This window comes from Mycothermus thermophilus (genome assembly GCF_041956435.1).
Source record: "Mycothermus thermophilus strain CBS 625.91 unplaced genomic scaffold VTJ04scaffold_5, whole genome shotgun sequence".
Lineage (NCBI taxonomy): Eukaryota > Fungi > Ascomycota > Sordariomycetes > Sordariales > Chaetomiaceae > Mycothermus > Mycothermus thermophilus.
The window spans coordinates 1,411,947-1,434,601 of NW_027191431.1; the positions used below are offsets into that span (position 1 = coordinate 1,411,947).

Below are 22,655 nucleotides of genomic sequence, written 5' to 3' on the forward strand. Positions count from 1 at the left end.
CCATGGCATAACCAGGTCCCTCTTGCAGACGCCCACTTCTGCAAGTTGGCGGGTCATTACTGCGCCTACTGTAGTGGTGGTGCTGCTCCTGCTCCATCCGTCCACACACAGGTGATGATGATCATGATGATGATGGTGTTGGCTGCGTGATTGGGGGACCCCAACTTCCTTCTCCTCCCTCCATCTCCCAAGCAACCAACCAACAAATATTTCGTCCACGAATCCCAGCCAGTCGGCTGGCTGTCCACCAGGAATCCGATAGGCTGGGCCGAACCTGGAAGCGAGAGGGGGGGGAGGGGGCCAAGATGCTGATCCGCAACGACCCAAGCAGGGAGAGGGCGGAAGAAGGGGAGGGGAGGGGGGAGCGCTAGAGACAAACCTCCATGCGGGGGGAGGGAAGACCTGGAAGGGAGGCAGGATGCTTGGGCATGGTGTGGCCGACCCGCCAGGGCGGGAGAAGAGGGGAGGGGGAGGATTTGACAGCGGCAACCGGCCGGCAACCGGCGCCAGCGCGGAGGTAGTTCCGCGCTTCGCATTCTGTCCCGACGCTTTCTCTCTCCCTCTCTCTCTCTCTCTCTCACACACACACACACACACCTGTTGCTTCCAGACCAGCAGGGTAAGGTTCGGTGAGTGGTCGAGTTGTGACCAGTCAGTCAGCCAGCCAACGACCGGTCAAGGTTGACGAGAAGGGATGGTCCACTGCATCTGCATCTGACAGCTGACTTCCGTTCACCTGGCATGGTTCCTCTGTGCTGTACTGCAAGGACTGTGATGGCTGCCATGTGCTGAAGGCTGCACGTTAACCGACCCGCCTTTTGTTCCGTTCTCTTCCAACATTGGACTCTACCCTCCCAGTCCGCATGCTTGGGTTTCCTTATCCGAACCCTCGCAGCCGGCTGGCTGTCAGGATCAAGAGAACGTTCTGTCGATCTGCCGCGTGGCCTAGAGAGGCGTTCCATGTGTTATTGTATTGGCAAACTTGGTGGATGTCTGACAGGGTTACACATTCTCAGCGTCAGTTATACTCGGGAACATCATTACCTATTCACAAGTGGACTCCTTTTCCCAGGCTCTGGTGAGTCTTCACTGGTAGGTAGTTTGGGTTTTTGTGCCGGTGTATCTAAAATTCTTGTCAATGGCTCGCAGGTATAGCCGTAGAGCGTATGATATCCGACTTGCTCGTCCAGTCTCTAGAGAAACATAGGCCTCGTAGAGTCCTCAAGGGCGAAAGGGTGAAAGTCCGGTAATGGCCATGGAAGCACACCCAAGAATGGCATAGAGTCCGCGCCATGCAGCACCTGAGACGGAGAAGCAACCGCTTCAACCCTTGAGACGCAGCTTTTGAGCAGATTACCATGGCCCTCGTCCGCGAAACCACACCAGCAAGGGGCCCAGCGATATGTCGGATCGGGATCAAAAGTCCATTGTGAAGAGTAAACACAGTATGGTATGCCTTGGAGCCGGTCCCGGAACCGGGCTGCAGGGCAGGGCAGGGCAAGGCAAGGCAGGACCAGTTACACTAGTTATGACGCGGACCAAATCGGCGATCCGGATCCAACCTGTCAATCGCCTCGATCCGTGGCTGCATGCCGTCAGCCTTGGATATAGTTGGATAGCTTTGGTGTGCTGCAACCCCCCAGACCCGATCTTGGGGTTCATCCTACCTACTTGAGTTCCTGACTATTGGCCTAGCGTCTTATTCTTTGCTGCCGGTGTATTAGTAGTGTGTCGGGGTGGATGGAACGGCGATGACATGTTCATCTGGGGGCACTGGTCTGAGTACTCAGTCCTTCGTATGGTGAGAAGGGTGGTTCTGGCGATGCTCCCTGGTCAACGTTGTAACCCCATCAACGGCCAAGAAGGCCACAGTGATGTGACGTGTGGCTTGATTGGTGCGGCGCGCGCACCCTGCCCGGGTCCCAAGGGCGCGGAGAGGGCACCCCCCCGGCCACCTGCACCCATCGAACGATTCTCGGTTGTGGCGTTGACCTTGACAGTTTTAGTGCGAGATGGGGGTTGTGAGATTGCGAGATCCGGTCCAATCCTTCTTCGTGGAAGACTACACTGCATAGACATGGCTGGCTGTGGAGGCTAGGTACATCCTCTGTATCTAGACTTTGTAAGTCTTGTCCTCGTTTATTTGCCATTGACATGGCAGAATGCCAATATTCCCGAGCATGGGATTCTTGGGATGGTGGTTGGAGTTGGGGGATGAGTGGCTGACACAACTTCTTCGGAGAGGCGCACGCCATGAGCATCTGAGCAGGGTTTGGTCCCCCATGCATTTGTTGAGAATGCCAGCCGAAGAGAAGCAAAAAGACCCGACAAGGCTGCTACCCCGTTCACTTCACTTGACACGACAGGGATCGGCACAAACCTTGTCGCCTCGCTTACCGCTGAGGAAAAGCGCCAGAAAATAAAGTGAGACATGGACGCAACGGTCGAGGAACGGCGGAGTTTGCTGTGCCCAATGAAAACAAAAGAAGCCTTGCCGAGGAGGATTCGCGGCTGAGCGTCTTGGACCTTGGTCATCATTTCATTCAACGCCAGTCAGTCCCTTGTGGATGGCAAGTGTCATCATCTCATCATCATCTCCAAAGATTCATCAGGATCGAGGAAGTGCCGATGTCGTCTTTGCAGGTTGTACTCCGCGGTATGCATCTTGTACCGTCCGCACGGGTCAAAGAAGGGAAGGTATCAACGGCCTATTTGTGCCAACTTATGGTGCATCTTCCAAGCTCCATCCGGTTACTACTGCTGGCCGATTTGTAATGGAGGTCGTCATTCATGTCCGTCCCGCGCTTCCCGCTCGTCAGGTATGCAAGTGTTCCTACGCGCCGACCTACGGCGGCGTAAGTGGAGTTTCTTTGTCGACGGATGCGCTATCAAAGAGGAGAGATGTGTGTTCGGCCCCTGAAACTTGAAGTTGACGCCAGCCAACTCCTTGGTCACTCTCCAGCACATTTATGAAACATTTTCAACAAGGCATGTCTAGTCATCCTCTGTAGACTCGGTCGCTAAGCAAGTACTTCTCAAGACACTTCAGCTAGTGAAGTTGCCTAAAAAGTTGAAGCCATAGAAGTCGAAATGACGGCTCTCCTGCTTCGTTTTTCCTTTCAATAACATCTCGTGGGCACCGTCGATGTGAACAACCGGACGCAATCCTTATCCCCGGTGTTTGCGAACCCGCCGTCAACCGCCTCGGCTGTGACCTCAGCATGCCATGATCCTCCCGAGCCCCACAGACCTGGAAGATCACTCCGCCTGTCAACAGCATGGCCCACGTTGCGGCCAACCTTTGGATCGTTTGGTCATCATCTTAGAACCTCAATCAGTACTTGGGCACATCTGGCGTCGTACTCATAGGAGTGAGGGGGCAGAGAAAGATTCAGGCAGTTCCAACTGAGACTTGGATGCCGCGGTTACAAACGTTTGAAATCGGATGAATGAACAATTCAGTATCACCAGCCGTTTACGGACAGTACCTCTTTAGCGCATAGTTGCTCTCCGTGAGGCTGTTCTCGCCCGCTGGATGGACATACAACCAACCCCCTGAAGGAACCCTCCCTCGCGGGCCGAGTGAGCACACCCGTTAACCGTCTGTCCGCCCACTGGCTGTGTCTTCTGTGCCGCCTCCTCAGTGCGAGCTTGCCCTGCCGGCACAAAGCACATCCGTTCTGTGGGTGTACCATGTGTAACAATGATCGGTGAGCTTGTTGAGGTATTCTGATGCCGCATTTGCGACGCTCAATAATCATGTTCAGATCAACTTCCCGATCCGGCCCGTCCCTGGGGCTTAGCAGAATGAATCCCTTGAACGCGATCATGACAACATATACCCCGAACACATCTGAATACATCCTGTGCCTTGTGATGTTGCATTATGCTCCCGCCAAATTGTCAAAATTGTAAATCATCAGTCTTTGGAGGGAAAGTATGTGTGTAGAGGGACGGGAATGCATCCTCTCCGTGTGTAATGCCCACTCAACGCTCTCATCAAACCCATTGACGCCTCATTAGCTTGCCCTACCTACCAGCAAGAACCCAGCTGAACTACTTTTCGGGCCGATCATTGCTTTTTTGCTCTTCACAAGTGAATTCTTAGCCCAACGGACCAAACGGGCGCAACGGATTCCAACGGCTCGAATCCGAGAGCCGGAGCCCCTGAGGCGGTTATGCTCTCTGTCCAGGCCCTAACCTCCTCATGTGATGACATAACCCCCCCCCCCCTCTCCCATTCATCAAAGTCATCAACTACAGGAACGCCACTGAGGGACCGTATCTGGGCTGGCTGTCGTCCAGTGGCCACACGAGGTACAAAACAGTTGAGTTTCGTGGGATACTAGTTAACCAATCTCAAGCCCGAAGCGGTCTAGGTACCAGTAGTGCCCGCCCTCTCGTGATGAAACATCCCTTTCTTATGGCTGAAGTGAACATTTTTGCTTTCGCACTGTTCCCATTCTTTCTTTCGCTCTCGACAAGAGCGCGTGGACCCCCGGAGAGAAGACCATGCTCGCCACAATCCGCTAGTACAGGTCACTAATGGTGGGAGCGTTACACTGGGGAAAGCCAGAGGTCTGGAACCAGGATCGATAATGGAACGCTGCGTAAGAGTGGCGGCCAGCGTCCAAACCGAATCGGGAGATCTCTGCCCAGCGGTTGGGTAGTGGCGCGGAAGTTGGGTTGGGGGGGGAAAGCACGGGGAAGGGGCAAGCTAGTGGTGATGTTGGGCTCATCGGTACAGTAACCGGGTACGGGGTGAGGAAACGCAGGCGCCACTAGGTTGGAATGCCACGCAAGCGATGAACGGCGCAATTCCAACGGCTCGTGACCCGGAGAGCGCTCGTATACACCTCACACTGTCCGGACCTGGATGGGATCCTGTGATGGTCCCTCTGAGGAAATACGAAATCATAGGCAAAAAGCCTTATTGGAACGCCGTCGGACCAAAGATAGGCCTGGGTCGTTCCTCTCAAGGAAGATCACAGGACATAAGCCGATATGATCATGAACCCAGTGGAGAGCGGCACATTTTGGGCCAATTTCGTTTGAAATGCCGCTCTGCGTGCGTTCCGTGGCGGTTTTCTCAGCTACACACTACAAGACGGAATTGGGCGGGCGATGTGACGTTGCGACACGCTTTGGGATGCTGGGACGGCTTGCTGCCCAGCGTGTTCATATTTTGCATTGCTGTTCAGTTATTGGACTCATCAATGAGATCACGGTTTGTGTTTCTTGTTATTTCCTGCATGGCGTTTGCTACTGATGAAAGATTACCGGCGTGGTACCGAGGGCAATGATGGATAGGTAGTTATGGTCTGACCAATATCGACGCCCAAGTCCAAAAATCATTCAACAAGGCAAAGGCGAGGACCACGCGCCGACCCTCCAAGGAGATCGCCGCTTGCTGCGCGGATCGACAGTGTCCACCAACTCTATTCTTCTTTTTCTCCTCCGAAGATCCCCTTGGTTGCATCCAATCTGCTGATGATGGACCACCCCCCAACTCCCACGCTGGCTTTTGTCCTTGCTAGCTACGTAGAGGAACATCACAGGGTTGCGTCAATTTTCCCAGCTTCGGGGTTTAGCTTGCCAGGTCCCAGGTTACATTTGCAACCCGCGAGATTGGAGATTTTGCAAGCCCCCCCTGGAAACACATCCACACAAACGGAACGAAACGAGCCTCAGGTTTCCCCCGTGATGAGAACCGATGGTTTGTCCGAGTGCGGTGAGCGAGCTGTCAAGGTGATGAATTCGGCACATTTTGATGCTCCTGAATCCTACGCCCAGCGTAGGAAGAGCTATCTCCAGTCTGAGCACCCATGTACTACTACGGAGTAGATGTATGGATGTCTGTGCAGACGGTGTACTACACGACTACGTTATGTCTGTACTGGATGTGCTCCGTACATAGAAGATCATTTCCTCCTAATGAGCCATTGAACAACACTGTGGTTCCCACCACGTTCGCAATCGTTGTCGCCGTGCGTCGGATGTCCCAAGTGATATTGAACACGACATACCTACCCTACTACGGAGTATTCCATCATGACACAGAGCGCAACGCGGTGGGCGCAGACCTCCATCCGTTGCCGAGAGTACCCCAAAGAAGAAGGTGCTCAAGCTTTTGAGATGGCGGATGACACTTATTATTTTTTTGACCAGACAAGGGGGGAGGGGGCCGCAATTAGCGTGGGATATTTCCCGAGTTCCGGACTCAGCGTGAAAACGGTTGGCGATCCAGCGAACCTTTCCAGAACAGGGACGAATCCCTTGCGCCAGGGTCCTTAAACGTTAAGCGAGCTGCCGCTAGGCCCAGCGCCACGTCGATCGGCTGCGGGCGCCGCGGGCGCGGAGCCAATCTCTCTTGGGGAGAGGGGGGAGACAAACCGGTATTGCCTGCCTCCCTAGCTTGGTATGTGGTTGTGCATCCACACAACACAGAAGACAAAGTCAACGAACCGTGCTGGACATTGCTACATAAACCCAGTGCGTAAAGGTCATTCGTCTGTGTGACGACGGTAGGCGGCGGACGGACGGACGCGCGGACGGGGTCTCAGCCTTGCCTTTGCTGAAGGAGGGTATAAGACGTATCTTATAGCCAGCAATCAAAGAGTCTCCGAGATACAGCCGCTACCTAACCACCAAACCGTCGTGTGTGTGTGTCTGCTGCCTCCTCGCACTCATCATTCATTCGCACACACAAAACAGAACAAAAATCATGGCAGGTATTGTCCTGAAAGGTCAATAGTTTGCCAAAATGGTCAGGGGGGCGTTGCGCTTAATTCAACGCCACTGGCCGGGGACGGACCAGTTGTCCCTCTTGGCGGCTTCATAACGTCACCGTGTACAAACTAGAAAAGAAATGGTCAACAAGGAACGGACACAGAAATGTATGGTGGCCTTGGAATTGCGCATGCTCCTCCTGTCCATGTTGCCTTGTCGATCCGTTGTGCGTTTTGCAAGGGTTGTTGGCAAAGTGCCAGAATGGTTGTCCAGACATGTGCTCAAGTGCGGAAATCCTGCCGGCAAACCTCGCAGCGAATCAGCACTTTCCGCATTCACAGCCGCATTCTCAGAAAGTCCATGACCCCAGCCAGGCCAAAGTTGAAAAGGAACTTTGCCTTGTTGCCAGCTCTGGCTGAGGCTGTGGTCATCTAATGCGTGGAGGAAAAGTTCCTGTCAATTGACCTGCTGCGGCTGGTGGGAATTGACTTGTCGTGCGACAGATCTTTGTGGGGGTACGTACCTTGCTTAGTGACTCGGTGCGGGATCCCGAGTCCGCCGGCCGGCGGCCGGTTGTCGGCCGAGGTGGGGCTCTCCGACGTCCGACCTCCGGGCGCGGATCGGGCCTCTGCACATACGGAGTGCTTACATACGGAAGCGAATTCTTAGTGGAGGTGTCAAGAACTGGTTAGTTCCAGCACGTCCTCCATGTCTTTCGTGCGATCGCCATACGAGTTGTCGGTGGATATTCTGATCGTCTGGAATTGAAACGCATCCTGATGAGTGTTGAGGTTTGGGAGTGATTTGCAACTCAAGTGAGAATCGAGCAACCTAACCCGGAAGAAGAGAGGAAATGATCTGACATTGCCCAGTTCCAAGATCGTCTTGTTTTGCCACTATTAGTCCAGAGTGGAGGTAGCATAAAACTGGGCTGGATTTGATAGACAGCTATGCCTAGCTTGGTTTTGTGTGGTTTATGCAGCACTCACAGCTCAGAGGGAAAAGCTCTAAGTCAGCAATTGGGTAAGCACATCTAAGACTCTGGATGCATCAGCCATACGGTAGGCTGATCCCGGTTTCCTGGGAAGTACGTATGATCTACGGGCATCGTACCGAGACTAAATCGACGACACATGTTGAGCTTCACATCCCTAAGCAACGGTGAATATTGTACTCATTGTTTGCCCTTCCCGTCGTAAGATCACCAAATGGAAAAACCTTACCACTCCGTCTTTGCCAGATGCTGGGTTATGTGTTGGCTTGGACTTGCTGGTTGGACCACCGTCTGGACTTGAGTGGCACTGATTCGACTCTCATCGATTGAGAAACTGTGAGCCTTTGAAACATCCCCAGACTGAGCTGACTCTTGAGGCTCGTCCCATCTGTGTGTTGCCTCGTAGGGCTGCGATAGATCAAGTATATCCGATACGTAGCGGAGGATTTTCTCTGCCACGCTGCTTTCATCCCCTTGTCTTTCCAAGATCGCGGCCGGGGATGGCCTAGTGACGATGACGGGAGGTGGTACCTCAGCCATCCCCAGCGACCAACAACATCAACGTGTACTACGTCGCTTACTTGCGCAGAACCCACACAAGCTTCACGACAGCGCACATCACCGCCTGTCACCCGTGCCGGATTTGCAAGATCTCTCCCGCCCCAGGCCTCCTGCCGCACGTCAGACGCAGAGCCCAGACAGGCCCAGCTTCTTTCCGGCCTGGGCCGAGCTCCGGGTTGGACGACGACAGCGAGCACGTTCGATCCTCTTCAAGGGCCCCTGAACCCCGCCGCCCATCCTCTTGCTTGGCCCTACTGAGTCGGCTCGCCTGCTGCTGATCGAGGCAGAGCCGAACTGATCTCTCGAGATTAGCCGTTGTTTCCGAGATTTGCCCCTCCCACCTTTCTCCCCACACCGCCAACACACAAACTTCAGGTCGTTTCTCGTCTCACGCTCGTCCTCGAAACAACACAATCCACTCACGCGCGGCCAAACGAGCACGGGGACGCTCGGCCGTAGCGGTCCTGCCGCATGAAATCTCCCTTGCATGTGGCCCCCCAGCGTCTCCAGTCCAGGAAAAGCCGGGGCCAGGCCCGTCCGTTGTCGACCACCCAGCGGGGTGTCATCGCGCGGAGTTGGCGCCGGGTGAAAGAGAAAGAGCCAAGCCTATCACTCAACGCTGACTAACTTACCCCCCGTCATGCTATGGATTTCCCGTTTGTGGAGCCTCCTTACTGGGCTGGAGGAGGGGCGTGACAGGAGGCTTCGGCGAGGGATAGTTCCGGTAGTAAAGGGATCCAAACCTAGAAGCTACTAAGCGACCGTAACGGTGGCATTCCTGCCACCTTTGACCACGACATGCGACGAAACAAGAGCACCTAGCGCAGACAGCAATGTTTCCTTTTCGTCGAGTCCCGATGTGCTCGATGTGATCCCCAGCAGAGATCGTGTTACCCTTCCTGGCTGTGAATTGACCCAAACTCGCCCAAATGCCGATTGTCGCGTCCGAATATGGCAGTGCTCCGTAGTATTGCAAGTTCTTGGATGAAGAGAAGCACTCATCGAGCCTCCCGATACGAAGGCCGAGATCCTGAATTGGCGGCCCCTGCATGCTCCCAGGCGCCTGGAACCAGCAAACGCTGATTCTCTCATCAAACAATCCCGCGTGAGCGATAGCGCTACATACCCGTCTTTGGTGTGTACGGTTTTCCCTGGTGTTGAGTGGTGATGCGATGCACGCGATGCGCGGATTTGCTTGCTCACCCGCCGTTCATCCGGGAGAATCGCGCGATCACGATATGGGCCCCGGCATCGACTGATGCGCTTGGAGAAGTAGCTAGAAAGCGATCCACTGCTGGTCTAGGTACACTAAGTGAGTTTCGAGAGATGGCGACGAACGTTATGGCAGTCGTTGCCCGGACGAGCCCGTTTGCATGTCATCGGGATGCACGGCATGAGACCAGCTCTGCGATCCGGTCACAGTTCAACACCCCTGGCCCAAGCTTGTCACTTTGTCCCCGCGCCCAGCGTGGATGAGCCCTCGAAGGGGGGTGGTGGTTTCGAGGCTCGTCTCAAGTCTGCGAGTTTGTGTGTCTGTGTGTCCGGGTCAGGGGCCTCCCAGGCGGAGAGCAGGGCCCAAAGCGTGTTGTGTGCCGTGACAGCGATGCACCCCAAGGTCGCAGCGTGCCGGGGTACGTACCGGTGATGAACCCCTCCCACGCCCTGAAGACCGATCATCCTGTCGACGGGAAGTCTCTCCACACAAGGCAAGCCACGGGCCGGCGAACCCCCTGTTTTAGGCAAGTGGCCCGTGTGGCTACGAGGATCCCAACAAACCGGCAGCGTGCAAAGTTGCAGGGCATGTGTCACCCAGCGCTAGCTCCTAGCGCGGATGCGAGGGATGCATCGCCTCTGCCTTTTCACTTCTGGTTGAGGTCGAGGCTGACGCTGTGGAGGAGTTCTGCGGAACGACAGCCTCGCTGCATTGCTGGGTGTTCTGCGGAAACGCCAGGGCTTGCTGTTGTCTGAGAAGTTGACTAGTCAACGGCAGCCGTGGATGATTTTCGCGCCGGAAGTTTGGGTCTTGACAAAGCCGATGTGCTGATGTTGTCATTGGAGCCTCACAGGTGTTTGAACTTGGCAGATCCCATGGCGATCATAACAACGTCCGGTTGACTCGGGTTCGAGGCCACTGCCGGGAGACGGCCTGGGGATGGAAAAGGACGGCGGCACAGTACGGAGGCACGGCCTCTGAGATTGATTGATGAAAGTGGCCAAGAAAGTCGGGCGTCAAGCCAGTGCATCTGCTCTGACGCTGTCAAGGTGAAAAAAATGCGTTGAAATGAGCTATAGCGGGAGGAATTAAGCATCCAGGTTGCACTTCACGTCGAAGTGAAGAAAGCTGATCGTCGCTACCGGCTGCAGACCTCCCCATCTTGACTGGAGCAGGGGCCCGAGAGCAACATGTGAGGGCAAGTGCACTTCCATGCTGTGATGTTAGAATGGCAGATGAGGGGAGGTGCGAGTGGTGGAGGGGTGAAGGAGGAGGGAAGGAGGGGGTGCCGGAAGCCCGAGGGGTGCAAACAGACGGATCATTGACGACCCCCCGGACCCTGGCCTCGACCCTGGCATTCCCCCAAACCGCTGGTTAGACCCACTCCAATTTTGCGACAGTGCTAGGTCGTCGGCCGCCTTGGGTCCCGGGATCAGCGCTGTGGATACTTTGTGGGTGTCCCCTTTGGATCGGCCATGCTCTCCAAGGATGCTTGTCGGGTAGATCTGATGGTACAAAACGCCCCGGTTCGCCCACCTTGATCATCTGAAAGCCCACAAGCTTGACTCTTGACGTCCGTACACCTATCTCCGTCTTCATCGTTGAACATCATCTCACCGTCCACATACCACTCCCAGACGTCAACACACAGAGAGACATATACCGAATAGGACTGCAGCTCTCGCCCACCCACAGCCATCCAGCGAACCCACAACCAATACACCAACGTCCACCAAATCAGGCCTCAGTCTCTTACAAGAGGAAGAATGGCAACCACAATGGCCACCACACACTACCCTCAGCAGAGCCTCCACTACGGCTACATGCCTCCGCCATCACCACCCATGGATGAGACAACCAAGTGCTCACTCCCGTCTATCTCGAACCTCCTCGGCCTGGCGGATCAGGGATCACCCACCTCGGAGACATCTCCTCAGGGTCGGCAGGAGCAGCAGCAGCAGCAGTCGCGGCAATCATGTATGGGCAGCTCTCATTGGGACCTTGGGATTCCAACGGCAGTGACTAACCCAGCTCCAGCACCACCGTCCAAGCCTGAGACACGGTCTGAGTCACAGTACAACCCAGCACTGATTCGGGGAGGTCTTCCGCCTAGCCCGCCCACGACCTCGGAGGCGTCATTTGAGGGGTTCAACTCACCGCCGACGCGGCCTGTGAGCCAGGTGTCCAATGGCTCGAGCTCCAACTACTACTATGAAACCACCCCGCCTCTCCAGGTCGAATCGGAGACGCGCCAGATGAACAGCTCCAACGCTGTCCCGAGGGTTCCGGTCCAAACTGCCTCAACCTATCAGCCCCACTTCAACAACTCGGCCTACATGAGCCCCCCATCCATGTCGTCCTACTATCCTCCCATGCAAACCGCCGCCAGCGCGACACAGCCTCAGATGTCAAACCTGTACTACCAGCGGCCACTGCCTCAGGTTCGTGTCAGCCGCAGTCATGAGAGACCCAAAACTATCGATCTAACCAGACAACAGGTTTTCCCTCCGCCCATGCCCTTGTCTGTTGGCATCCCGCCTACGGCTGGGAACCCGTGGCAACACCATCACTACATTGCGCCATCGGCGTCAACATCCTTCCCTCAGAGCCAGGACCGGTATATCTGCAAGACGTGCCACAAGGCCTTCTCCCGGCCCAGTTCTCTGCGCATCCACACGCATTCACACACTGGCGAGAAGCCCTTCAAGTGCCCTTTCCCAGGCTGCGGCAAGGCCTTCAGCGTTCGCAGCAATATGAAGCGTCATGAGCGCGGCTGCCATAATTACGACAGCTCCAGCAGCACCACTAGCCCCGCTACGGCAGGCTCCGGGTCGAGCGTCCCTGGCGGGAGCCGGCCTCTGGCCTGATGCAGGCCACCCACCCTCATCAAGCACTTATTAGTGTTTAATGTCGACAATCCACGCATAGACCGATACCCAACACAGCAACGCACAACCCGGAACCCTGGCGGTACGGGTTTATACGACACATGACGACTTAGCAAATCGGTATTTTTTAGTTCCTAATTTCTTATCCGACTTTTTCGGATGGCTATATTTTCGGGGAACGGGAACGGGGGCAGGAGTTCAGGATGGGCGGACGGGTCAGGACGGATCGTCGCTTTAACTTGGGGACTTTGGCGCACGGGGGGTTTTCATTGGGATGGGCGGACTGACAGGTAAAAAAACTCTGAAGGATACCCTTTGTCATTTTTATGGCTCTGAGGAGGTGTGTTTGGGGAATGTAAAGCATTTACACGGGCGTTGCTTTCCTTTGTCATTTCCATTTCCTTTGCCATCTAGGCTTGTCATGAGAAGGACTTCGGTCCAACATTAGCACAAACACGGGTAGCGTAGTGTCTACCGTGGCTGGTTCTTAACCATGCTCGCTGAGAGCAGCGGACATCGCTGAACCAGAGACAAAAATACAAGAGCATTGAAACTGGACTTTCCATTGCACCATCTTCACTTTCGTGACCTTGTTTTTCCCGAGAGCTTCCTTCTTGGACAAAGCGGTGAACGCACTCATCCACGGTTCCCTGGCGAGGCTGTTCCCAGAAGGCTGGAGCATGGGAACCATCAGCATTGTTCCAGAACGCTCAGGTATTCCCTAGCTCTGATGGGGTTGGCCCATGTCGTCACTCTTCTTTGCTGAAGGGTCATGGCGTCAGTAATTTTTACACTACATTTCTCAGTTATTACAGTTCATGCACACAACCGAAGTGACAAAGATACTCGGGCCGGACATGCATGCAACGGTACCCGGCACGGCGCTCCCGTGTGCCTTGTGCTACACGACCTGGGTCGACGACCCTGTCTACCACCTACCCTACCTTAGCCATGCTCTCCGATCAGCTCCATGTGGTCGTTAGTACCCCGTATTGGCGTGGCTATAGAACACGTGTATCTGTAGAGAACTTTCCATCTGAGATAGCTCAATCGATCGGCGACCTTATTTGCTGACTTCACCATTTTCCCCTATGAATCTGTTACGTACGGATCCATTGCAGTACACAGTCGAGTGTTCAGTCAACACGAACAAAACCCCCCATCCCAGCAGACCGCCATTTCACGGCAGCCATAGAAAACTCCCCTCAACCTGCGCTAGGTATGCTATCCATAGCGTCTGGGCTCCAGAGGCAAGGTCACACGTCCTCCTTCGTTTCTGCACCGGCTGCGCGACCGGATCCGCGTGGGTTGATGCGACCGAACACCGGGGTTCTTGGCAGACAGGGATCTTCGCAGATCTTCGGAGAAGCGAGCCGGAGAAAGGTGGGTTCGGGGACCCACAGCACCGGGATGGTCGTGACTGAACTTCGGTGCAACCCTGGAGGTCTGCACGCGGCGCTGGGAAGGAACTTGGACAGATGCATCATCAACAAACCTTCTTGACGTCCAGAAGGAAGACGGACGACAGTATGAAAACAGGTTGAGTGATCCTCTGTGCTTGTATGCATAACGACATGACGAAAATGATCGACAACCACCCCTATCCAAACACGGGCGTTCATCTACGATTCTCTCGTCTGTGCGGGAAGGTAGTGAAAGGTGACGCATGAACCACCCCCTGCCCTCCTGTAAACACTCTCCGCTGTGGGAGTCTGGCGTACTTACGCATAGGCAAGCTGCTCCAATGCCCTTTCAAAAGTCTGTCAGCAACCCCTCGCACTCGTCTGCAGCAATGAGGCCATGTTGAAATGGGGATCTTCGCAGTGCCTGCCATGTCGGGGTTCCATCTGCGGCTTTGCTGGTCCAATATGCTGGGCAACGAAGCTTCTAGCGCGCTTCTGGCGTCTGTTCCTCCCCTCCGGCTAGCGAGGTCGGCTAGGGGATTTTCGACGCTAGCCTCAGCTTCGCTTCGGTCAGCTTGGCTTTGTTGGCACCTCCAGGCGCTTCTCCACTTTCAGCTCGATCAAAAACACATGCTCCGCAGTCAGCAGGCTGAGGTGGGAGGATGGGGTTGGTTCACTGGCTGATGCTGAATACTGTCCCGATTTTTACACTAGGCATTCCGTACATACATACAGACTACTTAACTACACACCTCATGACTTCGGCGATCACTTTCTGTCTTGGGCAGCTGGGCTTCCGGGAGGCATTGGGATCCAGCACTGCTCCATACAACAGAGGAGAACAAGCCACCGCTCTTCGTCCTGCCCGAGCCCATCTCGCCGACCCATATAGATATCTTGAAAAGATCGCCGACCTCAGATCTCCGATACTACGTCGTACGTAAATCCAGTTGGCATGCGACCATCCATTCACAAAGCAAGCAGCCTTGGGTTAGGTAACTACACGTGTGTTCATCGAGATCTGTGTGAACAGATCTCCTCGCGCGAAATCCAGAGCAAAGTTGTGTTCTTCAGATATCAATCAGGCTGTGAGCCAATGGATCCACGCGAGGCTGATGTCATGGCGCGCTGGCAAATGCAAGGTGCGTCCATCTCCGTCCCCACAAACAACATGAATGAAGGGGAGTGTGCGTCATGACCGCCACCAACTGGCAAATGGGAATGTTCCGCCTCAACAGAAAGGGAAGGTCTTTCGTCTTGAGCCTACTCGGGGGTTCATGAGAGGGCTTTCCACCGAGGCGTACCTCATCCGGACAAGTAAGAGCTGAAAGTATGGACCACTCTGGTGTATTTACCTCAACTTCAAAAATTCCAACAAATACGCGGATTAGGATGGCCGGGTTATCGTTGTTGCAAACACACCTACGGCTTCTCCATTCTTGATCCTATCATCCGAATGTCGATGCCAGGGAACCCAACTCGGAACACCGGGGGCTGGTTAGATCGGGGAGTTCGGGCCCAAAGAATCCTGTTTCCAGGGATCTGGCGAAAAGAAACAAGTGAAAACCGAACAAAGACCAGGATCACAGTTCAGAAATAGTTGTTATAACAGGGTCATCAGTCTTTCGCCGGACATACCCTTCTGAATCCTCCTGGAGAGACTACTTACGGACCCCGTACTGCTACTTACACTACAGACTATCCCTGGACGCTTCCCTTGTAGAGCTAGCTCGACACTAACCCCAGCTTACCGCCATCTGGCTGCAGACATCAGGCCATACTGCAAGCCCCCACGACGCCATGGCGCACCGGGACCCGAAGTATTTGTTTCAGAGATCGTCACGCACACGTGCGGGCTGCACACCGTCCCCCCAAGCCACTCCCTGGACAAATCCGGTATCCCGTGGATATGGGAATTTCCAGGGTTCTCCTTCGCTTTTTTTGCGAAATGGCATTTCCACCTCACGTTGTGTTCCCCACCATCGATCGAGTCCACGCGGGAGAACATAACACAAGCGAACAAAACTTTACACAGTACGGTTGAGGTTTTCTCGAACCCCGGGATAAGATTGACCAACACATAACCCACAACCAAGGAACGCGGAGAAAACCGACCACTCATTTTCACTACTGTGGCATCTGCCATTGATGCTGGTTCTCGAAGGATTAATCGCGCTCTGCTTTTGCCATCATTTGTTGGGATGATCCAGTTCGCCGGTTCATGCCCGCCAGGCTCGTAAGAAAAGCATCTGGGTATTTCCCTTTCCGCGGGTAGTTCCTTGCGCATAATTCTCCATTCAAAGGCTCACAAGAACCGGAAACCCAGCAAAGCTGATGAATCGAAAAAGCTACACAAGCGGACTTCACATTTTGACATGAGAATTGAGGATTCGTGTGTACCTACTGTACTAGTGTTGGTTCTGTGAAACAACAGCATCACTCTGAGACTCGATCACATATGGCACGGCACAGCCCACACGATGGAGATTCGAGCGCGTCACACAGCAGCAAAACCCGCGTTTGTTCTTTGTTTGTGACTCGTAGGGAGAATTGACGTGGTTGAGGTTGGGGTAACCGCGGGAAACACAGTAGAGGCAACTGAGGGAGGGTTGCATGCTTCCCGGCTTCTTGCATCCTCCCTCCCACACCCAACAAAACCCCCGGGAAGATCTTCGCTTGGACCGCGATCACCCGCATCCGGCCATCCCCCCTTCAGGGGATCTCCAGCAGGGATTGATACAACAGGGGGGCTGGCGGGCAGGGCTTGGGGGGGGGGGAAGGGATGGTGGAGGACAGGGGCTGAAACCGCGGCGTTTCACGTGGCGCCAAATGGACAGCGCAGATCATGGCGCTAGCAATCGACTGTGCTACTTAACCTTAGCAGCCCAGCCGAGCGTCAGAGCTTGACGGATCTGGAACTTCCCGTCGTCAACCGAGCTTGCTTGTTCTTCTTTGCTGCCTTTGCGGTTTCAGGGATGGTGGCTGTTTGTGATCAGCACTGGCAATCTCCACGCCTTGGTGATGTTGTGCAGAGCTAGTGTAGCGAGAGAGGCTTTTGTTGGGATGAGGCTGCGCTGCTTATCGATGGTTCCATGCTGTCGGGTTCCGAGATCAGCAATGAGAAGATCTCCAAGTAGATTGGAATTTGGGGATTGATGTCATGGTACTTGGCGAAGCCATCTGGACAGAGGGATTTACGCTATTGTGTTGCTGCTGTCCTGGGTCTTTTGCACCCTGTCCCCATCATTGGACTCGACTAGTGTACACTAGGTGCGGAGTATATCCACCAGGTTCTCCTGGACAGGCATGGTGCCCTGTTCACAAATCTGTCAAGAGCATCCCATGCGATCACCAAGCTCGTGGGTCAATGGCCTAAATTCCCACCCTTCATTCCCCCGAGGCGCGATCTCCGGAGCACATACCAATACACTACGTACACTTACTCCAGCCAGGTCTTGGGGTGCTCTGTCAACCTGCAGGGATAACTTCGGGCGGGCTTTTTTGTACCGCGTTCGTTGGCCACACAGAAAACATGTCGTTTCCGACTTGGCAGGTTGGCATGTGCTCCAGCCTCGTCGCCTGCAGGTCTGAGACACATCGAGGGTGAATGGGCTGATGATCGCTTGTTGGTGTGGCGTCTCGTCCCTTGGAACCGCGACACGTGCGGTTTTCCCAGGGTGTGGTGGAATCGACCTCCAAGGTTCAACGTCATCTCCTCGGTTGTGTTCTGTGTCATGAAGAGAACGGGAGCGACATCAACAAAAAAGAAAGACAAAACACAAGAACCGCACACATCACACGTCGCCTTATCACATCAGCCACGTTTGTGACGCTGAAAATGTGTGTTTGGGAGAGTGGGCTTTGCTGACGCCCACATGCTGTGCTGTGCAAGCAAGCGAGGTTCTACACTAGCTCAACAACACATGGACGTTGCTTGAGGCTCTTCGGATCGAAGAGATTCCGGCGATAGAGCAACGCCAAGAATGTTTCAACGTCTCGGGTGTTCGGCGCAGCGTGTGAAACAAATAGTCTGGGGTTGTGTGTCTTGGCATCGTCGGGAGAGTGCTGACTCTTCTTCGAAACCTCCGCCATTGTAGTTGTGTCTCCGGTAGAGGTGAGGAAAACACAACAAAAGACACTTTGAGAACTCGGTGCTTTGACAATGTCAGTCTGTGCCCTGTCTATAGTTGTTATATTAACGTTCTGTGGAGGGTTGGATTGTAGTATCGTCTTGTCTGGCAAAGGGAAACGTGAGGGCTTGGCCAATTTGAGTGTTTCAGATGCAGCGTCTAGACTAAAACGGTTACCCTTGGTCACACCGGCCTGTTGCTAGGCAGGTCGACGAAACGTTGTGTTGAGGAGGTTGGTAAACAACAGGGGCCAACGCAGCGTGGAACTACGGAGTGTTACGGAGTACGTACCGGAATGTTCAGGAACGAACCTTGAGCTCTAGACCTCTCACTTCTCTCTGCCTACAAGCCAGGGCAGTCGTCCATGAATGGGATGGACTCCGCGGGCAACGCTAAGTCAGCATCCACATTCACGCCCAACTGCTGATATGTTTGTCTTTGATCCGATGGGCCTCGGCAGACCCGAACAACGTTGCTGTACTTGCGGCGTAGAAGCCTGGAGCTAGCCGTGGTGAGATTGAGGTGTAGAGACCGGTGAGCGTTGAACGCATTGAATGATGCACTGGCCAAGCTGCCAGCCGGGCATCCCGTTTTGGGGACACACCGTGAGCCAGGGCACGCATAAATGTCATCTGCCGAAGCTAAACGACCACTCAGCCTGGCGTTCTGCGCATTGATGAAGGAAGACACTATCAGCTGGACTCCATTAACGTCTTTACCGAGCGTATAAGTACGCATAGGAATGCTAAATACACTATCTATTCGTAGAGGTCGCTCCGTAGGCTCCGGAAGTCATACTATGCTCTCTCAAGAGACTCACTGCACCCCCACTATGCATGTAGGAGGAAAGACGTGCGTACGTTGTAGATGACTTCTTGACTCATGTTGTATACTGGCTTATTCTCAACCCGCCGATAATCGTCCTGTCGCGCTGACAAGCATTGACAGACACGGGTGCTGGAATGACTCTTACAGCTTCGCACAGCTCACATTTCCTTCCAACCGCGAAGGATAGCAGGCTTACTGGGCGCTAGGTTTGGACATGGGCGTTTGTGTATAATGTCCTCGAAGGAGTTGCGTTACGATCCCTCATATCTCAGGTTTTCATCAGACTTGAGAGCGCTCAGCCAACTCGATATTCACAGTACCAGGCATGCATAGGGCATCCCAGATGCAGACATGTACATGAAATTCATTTGTGGTCGAGATGATAACATGGTTGGTGGAATTGGCTTGTCGAGGCAAACTATCCAGGGAGACGAAACTACGTAGGAACCTGGAAGCCAGCAAACCGGTCAAATCGCCTCTTATGGTCGACTCACAGCTCCTGGCCATCTTTTCTGCGATGAATCATCATCTCCAAGTCCCAATTGCTCTGACCGGTCCCATATCCATCGATAGTCAGGTTGATCGTCAAGTTAGTATCCCGACTCATCATTCCAGTAAAGGGTTTCGTGATACACCCTGTAGAGGGATCAAGACATTATTAGCATACGTCACCCAGTTCCCATGCGCAACCCAGAAAAAACTAAATAAGAGTGAACCTACTCAGGCCCCGTCGCCTCCAGCTCCCAGCCAAACTTCATTCTTATAAACTGCTGCAAGTGGCTCGCCACCTTGATAGCACCAACATCCGTAGGGTGCCACTGCGGGGCGATGTCGTTGTGCTGGAGGATGCCCGTGGTGTTGAAGTAGTGCACAAAGGGCTTGTCACGGCGCTTGAGCCTTGTCGTCTTCTTGGTAACGCCATCGTACACGACCGGATTGTACAGGTAGTCGTCCGAGTTGAACCACTGAACCATGTCGTAGATCTCTTTGACCCAGCCGCGTGGAGCGTAGGAGAGGTATGTGTTGCCGGATTGGTAGAAACCCAACCAGAGTGACTGTAGCGGTTAACATGGTCGGCTGTCGTCGTATGGGAGGCGGTTCTCCAGGCTAGAGAGGTGAGGGGGCCCTTACCATCACAATGACCTGTGCGTTAGGCCACTTTCCGTGGACTCCTTGGATGAGCTTAGTGTAAGCATCGATGTGCGCCTCCGTAGAGACGCCGTTATGCTCGTTGTTGTCGTTGGTTCCAAGATTAATGATGACAAGATCGGCTGGGGGATGCTTCTCGAAGTCCCACGGCTCGGGATTATCTATTCTTTGCGGTCAACGAAGGAACGGACACTCGAAGATCGCAGTCCTTCAAAACTTCACTCACCACCGTGAATGACGGAGGCACGATAACTCGTGTCCGACGTGTAAAACCATTGATGAACCTGGCCGCGGGGATTTCCCCAGCACTCCTGGTCCGCAACACAGATACCGGGGTAGGCAATCACGGAGTACTCAGTGTTTCCCAAGCCTTCACCCAGTCCGCTACTCAGAGTAAGCTCTTGGTGCTCAGGAAAATATGCTCAGGCAAATAGAAAAAAAAGAAAAAAAGAAAAAAAGGGGGGGGGAAAGGGGGACGGGGGGACGGGGGGCGGGGAAGCCATACTATGCCCAGCTGGACAGTCCCTCGTAGCTAGCGTACATGCCCGCAGCGAGGCTGTCTCCGATGACCTCGATGCGACGAAAATGGTCGGGAATCTTGACGAGCCTCTCCCCGGCAGCGACATGGACCTTGTTTATCTGCACGCCGTAGGCCCAGTTGGTGACGCGCAGTTCAAAAATCCATGGGCGGATGGGGCCAACAAAGTCGGAGCCTGGAGTCTCTGGGCTCACAAGGAGGTGCGTAGCACCGGCCGTGATATTGGTGAACATCCAATCGAGTCCGCCGATGCGGTAACCGACAAGCACGCCATTGCTGGTTAGGTTGCCAAAGGTGATGGCAACCGTTTGGCCCGTATAGCCGAACTTGATCCCCGGGGCTCTGAGAGGATCATTATTAGGGGGGTGACAAGCTTACCAGTTTCATGCATGGAGATGCTAACTTACGACCACCACGATACATGCTTTGAGTCCCAGCGCCCCTTGTACGAGATCTCAGGGGCATTGGCGGGATACGTTCTGAAGGTGTAGTGCTTGGGATCAATCTTGGTATCTGGGAAGTGTACCTCCCTAACCTGGCCATTTTGTAGGATGACGGCGCTGGCTTGGGAGATAAAGGCAAGGCCAAAGACGGCCAGTCTTAACAGCGACGGCATGGTTGATAATGGCGCAACAGCTCAAGGGATATACGAGGGCGATTAGCTGGAAATGGGAGATAAATACTGAGGTAGTCGTAAGAGACTCAACCGCATCTCATGAGATCTCTCCGTCAGGCAAGGGGTCAGGGTAGCATAGCGGGATATTGCGGTACAACCAATTCAAGAGAATTGCAAATTGTCGACGGAATCAAATCACAGAATCCATAAACATAGTTTCATCTTCATTGGCGCAAAACGAGTGGCACAGCGTTGACAGGTTTGTGGGGGCCAAGTTGGGCACAACACACCATGGATCACACATCCAAGTCCCATTATCAAGTGCACGGATGGAGAAACCAAATGTGAATTGTGACCGAAATCCTTACCGTCTCCCCTCGCCAGGCGGAAGAAGCGTCTCCGGCATCCAATACTTATCTCCGTCCCGAGATCGGACTTTTCAGTATTTGTACAGATCGGCCTTGGTCCAAACAAACGGCTGTATAGAGGCTCATCATGTTGAGGCTTAAGACATTCTTAGGGTCCTCGAGACTCTCCAGGTTGCTTGGGGACGGATTGCTGCAGATGTTACAGGGAAAGGTGTCAAGTTCAGGGCTACCTTGCCTCGGATCGAGACATTGAGATGTGGCTACCCGCCAGAGGGACATGGAGAAGGTTTTCCCCGAGCCAAGTTCTTGGTATATGTAGGTGTCGACGGGCACTCAAGGCCCAGCTGTCTTGGTTCGAGGAGGGCAGGCCGGGTGTTGGGATGTTTGTTCCCAAGCGGTTGAACAGCGTGTGGGGCATCGTGCCAAGCAAGCTCCGCTGGTGGATCCAGAAGGTCAGAGGCACATGGGGTTCTCGTGCATCTTGCAACTTGATAAAGGTGATGGATGGGTGGTGATGGCTCTCTAGACAGGTTGGATGAATTAAAAATGCGAAGACTGGAATCAATTTCTTTCTGAGTAAAAGAGGCAAATCCCAAACCAACCCCCATCACACCCATCATGCGCAACTGCCTCAAAAGTGTCACATGATAAGGTTACACAATCCATCTTTCCTGACGGGGAAAGGCGGTCAGATCGCGGATCACCCGCTCCTGCCCCAGCGACCTCAATCTCCCAACCTTGATCTTCCCACTTTTGTCTCGAAAAGGCCGCTCTCACCAGATTCCGGCACAGAAATTGCGGCAGCATTGGACCTAAGGAAGACCTGGCCGAGTTCAGGTAAAAACAACGCGACACGGCTTACGGACGTTGGGGGTGTCGGGTACTTCGACACCAGTATATGAATGCCGCCCCTAGTCCGAGACATTGGACGACCACGACGACAACAGGATACGCCCCGGTGTTGACCGCCTACACAGGGGAGTGTCGCCATCTTCTCGGACATCCAATCCCGGCATCAATTGGCTCTCGAGCCTCCGCCACAACTACCGCATTCTCAGGTCTCTTTGCTCATCTTGCTGCGCGCCTGCCTTTCCAATCGTTCCCCCGCCGCCCTGCCATGGCACCACGGCAGTGACCGGCACCGAAGCGGAACCATGACGCCGTATCAGCCGATGACGTCTCCGACGTTCGAGCCAACTTCATCTGCGTTGCCCCAACCTCTTCCGCCAACCACCCGA

The 22,655-nt window shown here is 54.2% G+C and overlaps 5 protein-coding genes across 5 annotated transcripts; 1 reads left to right on the forward strand and 4 right to left on the reverse strand.

The window, feature by feature from the left end:
• Positions 1-6,290: 6,290 nt before the first annotated feature.
• VTJ04DRAFT_7557 (uncharacterized protein) lies at positions 6,291-6,477 on the reverse strand (the record flags this gene model as incomplete). Its single annotated transcript, XM_069365897.1, has 2 exons — positions 6,291-6,410; positions 6,466-6,477. 2 exons carry the CDS (start codon positions 6,475-6,477, stop codon positions 6,291-6,293), a joined length of 132 nt encoding a protein of 43 aa, XP_069216886.1.
• A 1,874-nt stretch (positions 6,478-8,351) lies between these two features.
• On the reverse strand, positions 8,352-8,926 carry VTJ04DRAFT_7558 (uncharacterized protein; the record flags this gene model as incomplete). The annotated part of the gene is made up of 2 exons (XM_069365898.1): positions 8,352-8,578; positions 8,917-8,926. 2 exons carry the CDS (start codon positions 8,924-8,926, stop codon positions 8,352-8,354), a joined length of 237 nt encoding a protein of 78 aa, XP_069216887.1.
• Positions 8,927-11,275: 2,349 nt separating this feature from the next.
• On the forward strand, positions 11,276-12,364 carry VTJ04DRAFT_7559 (uncharacterized protein; the record flags this gene model as incomplete). Its single annotated transcript, XM_069365899.1, has 3 exons — positions 11,276-11,474; positions 11,535-11,938; positions 11,996-12,364. 3 exons carry the CDS (start codon positions 11,276-11,278, stop codon positions 12,362-12,364), a joined length of 972 nt encoding a protein of 323 aa, XP_069216888.1.
• A 37-nt stretch (positions 12,365-12,401) lies between these two features.
• VTJ04DRAFT_7560 (uncharacterized protein) lies at positions 12,402-12,749 on the reverse strand (the record flags this gene model as incomplete). The annotated part of the gene is made up of 2 exons (XM_069365901.1): positions 12,402-12,493; positions 12,566-12,749. 2 exons carry the CDS (start codon positions 12,747-12,749, stop codon positions 12,402-12,404), a joined length of 276 nt encoding a protein of 91 aa, XP_069216889.1.
• Positions 12,750-19,336: 6,587 nt separating this feature from the next.
• VTJ04DRAFT_7561 (uncharacterized protein) lies at positions 19,337-21,049 on the reverse strand (the record flags this gene model as incomplete). The annotated part of the gene is made up of 6 exons (XM_069365902.1): positions 19,337-19,382; positions 19,467-19,801; positions 19,878-20,056; positions 20,122-20,279; positions 20,401-20,775; positions 20,841-21,049. The coding sequence occupies 6 exons, from the start codon at positions 21,047-21,049 to the stop codon at positions 19,337-19,339; spliced, it is 1,302 nt and encodes a 433-aa protein (XP_069216890.1).
• Positions 21,050-22,655: the final 1,606 nt, after the last annotated feature.